The sequence below is a fragment of the Otolemur garnettii genome, unplaced genomic scaffold (assembly GCF_000181295.1).
Source record: "Otolemur garnettii isolate 467f Iridium unplaced genomic scaffold, OtoGar3 scaffold00006, whole genome shotgun sequence".
Lineage (NCBI taxonomy): Eukaryota > Metazoa > Chordata > Mammalia > Primates > Galagidae > Otolemur > Otolemur garnettii.
In genome coordinates, this window is record NW_003852401.1 from 20,339,610 (window position 1) to 20,343,480 (window position 3,871).

Here is a 3,871-nt window from a genome sequence, read left to right on the forward strand (position 1 = left end):
GGCGCCCGCCACAACGCCCGGCTATTTTTTGGTTGCAGCCATCATCGTTGTTTGGCGGGTCCGGGCTGGGGATTCGAACCCGACAGCTTAGGTGTACGTGGCTGGCGCCTTAGCCGGTTGAGCTATAGGCGCCGAGCCTGGCCTGGGCTGAGTTTGAGACCACCAGCCTGGGTTTCCATGGCCAGTGCTCTACCCATTGAGCTACAGAGGTGTTACTCTAACAACTCCATTTCTATATTATGCTCTGACTTATCATAAGTAACATGTTTGCTTTGCATTTTTAGAAGTTAGTCTAATTTTCATTTAGACATGGTGGCTCACACCTGTAATCCTAGTACTTTGGGAGGCTGGGCGGTAGAGCCAGGAGGATTGCTTAAGGCCAGGAGTTTGAGACCAGCCTAGGCAATATAGCAAGACCCTTATCTCTAAAAAAATTTAAAAAAAATTAATGTGATTTTTTAAGTGTTTATGTTTGAATGTGCTTTTTCTTTTCAACAGGTACAACAAGAGGAGGAAATTTTTTGTTGATCTTCGTTGCCACCCACAGACAATAGCTGTCATCCAAACTCGAGCCAAGTAATTGACTTTATTTGTGTTTTGAACTTAGGGGTCATATCATGTTCCTGATAGCTGCTGTTTTTCTTTTCTTTTTTTCACTTCCAAATTGATTGAAAGTAAACCTGGTTTACATTGGAGTTGTTGAGTTTTGCTTTCCCTTCCACTATTATAGGGATCTCTCTCTCTCTAGTAAGTTAACTGTGTCAGAACTGACGGGAAAATAGTTATCTTTGCTTTAAGTAAGTTATGAACTTTTTGCTTTCTTTTGTAAAATGAAAATTAAAAATATGAAGTCATTTCAATGGTGATTTGGTAAGTTTGAAAAATAGGGACAAAAATGGAACTCACATTGAAGTGTCGTGCTTTTGTGTGTGTTACCTGCAAATGTTGCGTAAGGAATGGACACTATACCTCGGTATTGTATGATGTAGTTTAAAGTGTATTGTATTTAGTGCATTAATCAGTTAAAACTAACATAGCACAACCACCACTTGTAAGTATTTGCTTTCTTCTTAATATAAGTTGGGCAGTGGCAGGCGGTACCTGTGGCTCAGTCAGTAGGGCGCAGGCCCCATATACCGAGGGTGGCGGGGTCAAACCTGGCCCTCACCAAACTGCAACAACAATAAAAAAAATAGCTGGGCATTGTAGCAGGCACTTGTAGTCCCAGCTACTGGGAGGCTGAGGCAAGAGAATTGCCTAAGCACAGGAGATGGAGATTGCTGTGAGCTGTGTGATGCCATGGTCACACTTTTACTGAGGGCAATAAAGTGAGATTCTGTCTCTACAAAAAAAAAAAAAAGTTGGGCAGTGACCAGGTGTAGTGGCTCACACCTGTCTGTAGTTCTAGCATTGTGAGAGGCCAAGGCAAGTAGATTGATTGCATTTATGAGTTCAAGAATAGCCTGAGCAAGAATGAGATCCCATCTCTACTAAAAATAGAAAAATTGGCCAGGCATTGTGGTGAGTCCCCCGTAGTCCCAGCTACTCAGGAGGCTGAGGCAAGAGAATCACTTGAGACCTGGGGTTTGAGGTTGCTGTGAGCTATGACAATGGCACTCTACCCAGAGTAACAGAGTGAGACCCTATCTCTTAAAAAAAAAAAAAAAGTGAAACCCTTTATTAAAAAATAGAACAGGCTCGGCGCCTGTGGCTCAAGCGGCTAAAGGGCCAGCCACATACACCTGAGCTGATGGGTTTGAATCCAGCCCAGGCCTGCCAAACAACAATAACAGCTGCATTGAAAAAATAGCCGGGTGTCATGGTGGTCGCCTATAGTCCCAGCTACTTGGGAGGCGAAGACAGGAGAATCGCTTGAGCTCAGGAGTTGGAGGTTGCTGTGAGCTGTGATCCGATGGCACGCTCACCAGGGCAACAGCTAGGCATTATAGCAGGAGCCTATAGTCCCAGCTATTTGGGAGGTTGAGGCACAAAGATCGCTTGAGCCCAGGAGTTTGAGGTTGCAGTGAGCTAGGCCATAGTACTCCAGCCTGGGTAACAGAGAAGGATTCTGCCTCAAAAAAAAAAAAAAAAAAAAAAAAAAAGAGAAAGAAAGAAAAAAAATTGGATATTCTTCCCTCCACCAATACCACCATCCCTTCAAAGGGGGTTTCCTGATAATGTGACTGGCATTAGATAGTTTTAAGAATCTAAGGAATTCTTCCTTGTCTCACTGATGCCTTTCCGGTTGCTTAAGACTAATCAAGGGGAAAGTGGTGACGGCTCTGGTGTGACAGGTATTGGTTCTGTAGCCCTAGGAAGTGATGACCCTGCTTCTTTTTCAGGAGTAGAGTGACAGGACAGGTGGAAGGGCAGAGAGTAGTAGGGGTGGGAGAGAGCAACAGAAGCCGAGCTGTCAAATATACGTAAGTTGCTGTGAAGCTCTGTTGCCCCTGATGGTCCAGGGGTGGGATGGGGTGTGCTTGGAGGCCACAGAGGGGGCCACAGAAAATGAAGACTATTTCCCTGAAAAGAAACTTTAGTTCAGGCTCAGCGCCTGTGGCTCAAGTGGCTAAGGTGCCAGCCATATACACCTGAGTTGGTGGGTTCGAATCCAGCCCTGGCTCACCAAACAACAATGACGGCTGCAACCAAAAAATAGCCTGGCATTGTGGCAGATGCCTGTAGTCCCAGCTACTTGGGAGGCAGAGGCGGGAGACTTGCTTGAGCCCAGGAGTTGTTGCTGTGAGCTGTGATGCCATGGCACTCTACCCAGGGCAACAGCTTGAGGCTCTATCTCAAAAAAAAGAAACTTTAGTTCATTAATTTTCCCTTGTAAACTGAAAGCAAGATTGGTTTTTGTCCTCTGTCTTTCCAGATATGCTGGAGTTCTCATTGAGCTGAAGTTACCCCATGAAATGGATTTTAGTGGAAAAGATGTCAGTGGAGTGTTGTTCCAGTACCCGGACACAGAAGGGAAGGTAGAAGACTTTACAGAACTCGTGGAAAGAGCCCATCAGACTGGGGTAGGTAAACCCCTCTGTTTAATCTATCTGCCTGTCTTTTGGTTTGCTATTTATTTCTTTATGATTATCGCATGGAATGGTTAAACTCTCCTTCCTCCATTCTTCAAGTTTGTTTTGCTCACTGATTCCTGGCACATGGGAGGCATTCAGTAAATATTTGTTGAATGAATGAATGAACGAGCAAATGGAGTTCGCAGACTATGAATCCACTCTGCCGGTCTCGCTGTGGTTGAGATAATTTACCACTCTCCCCCTGCTGTCTGGGAAAGGTAGCCACCTTGTCTCTTTGTTCTTTGTTTCCTTTCTAGAGCCTTGCGTGCTGTGCTACTGACCTTTTAGCTCTGTGCATCTTGAGGCCACCTGGAGAATTTGGGGTAGACATTGCCCTAGGCAGCTCACAGAGGTTTGGAGTGCCCCTGGGCTATGGGGGACCACATGCAGCCTTTTTTGCTGTCAGAGAGAGCTTGGTGAGGATGATGCCTGGAAGAATGGTGGGCGTAACACGGTAAAGCAACTCATGTTACTCCCCTTTTACTGTGGTTATGCTCCCCTCTGTTCCTCCTCCTGATCACAGATATATATTGATTTCTCTCTCGATTGAACTGAGCCATTGGATCAGGTAAGAAAATATACAGGCTCGGCACCTGTAGCTCAGTAGTTAGGGTGCCAGCCACATACACCAGAGCTGGCAGGTTAGAATCTAGCCCAGGCCTGCCAAACAATAACTACAAACAAAAAATAGCCAGGCGTTGGGGCGGGTGCCTGTAGTCCCAGCTACTTGGGAGGCTGAGGCAAGAGAATCGCTTAAGCCCAAGAGTTTGAGGTTGCTGTGAGCTGTGACGCCACGG

General features: G+C 45.8%; 1 protein-coding gene across 2 annotated transcripts in view; it reads left to right on the forward strand.

The window, feature by feature from the left end:
- The window catches only part of GLDC (glycine decarboxylase), a 118,050-nt gene that overhangs the window by 41,534 nt on the left and 72,645 nt on the right, over positions 1 to 3,871 (forward strand). For both annotated transcript variants that reach the window (XR_002771083.1, XM_003782888.2), the window contains exons 5-7: positions 499 to 576; positions 2,876 to 3,023; positions 3,332 to 3,528. Coding sequence is in view for 1 of the 2 variants with exons in the window: in XM_003782888.2 (XP_003782936.1) it covers positions 499 to 576; positions 2,876 to 3,023; positions 3,332 to 3,528 (423 nt within the window). In the remaining variant the exon portion in view is untranslated. The remainder of the gene's footprint in view (positions 1 to 498; positions 577 to 2,875; positions 3,024 to 3,331; positions 3,529 to 3,871) is intronic.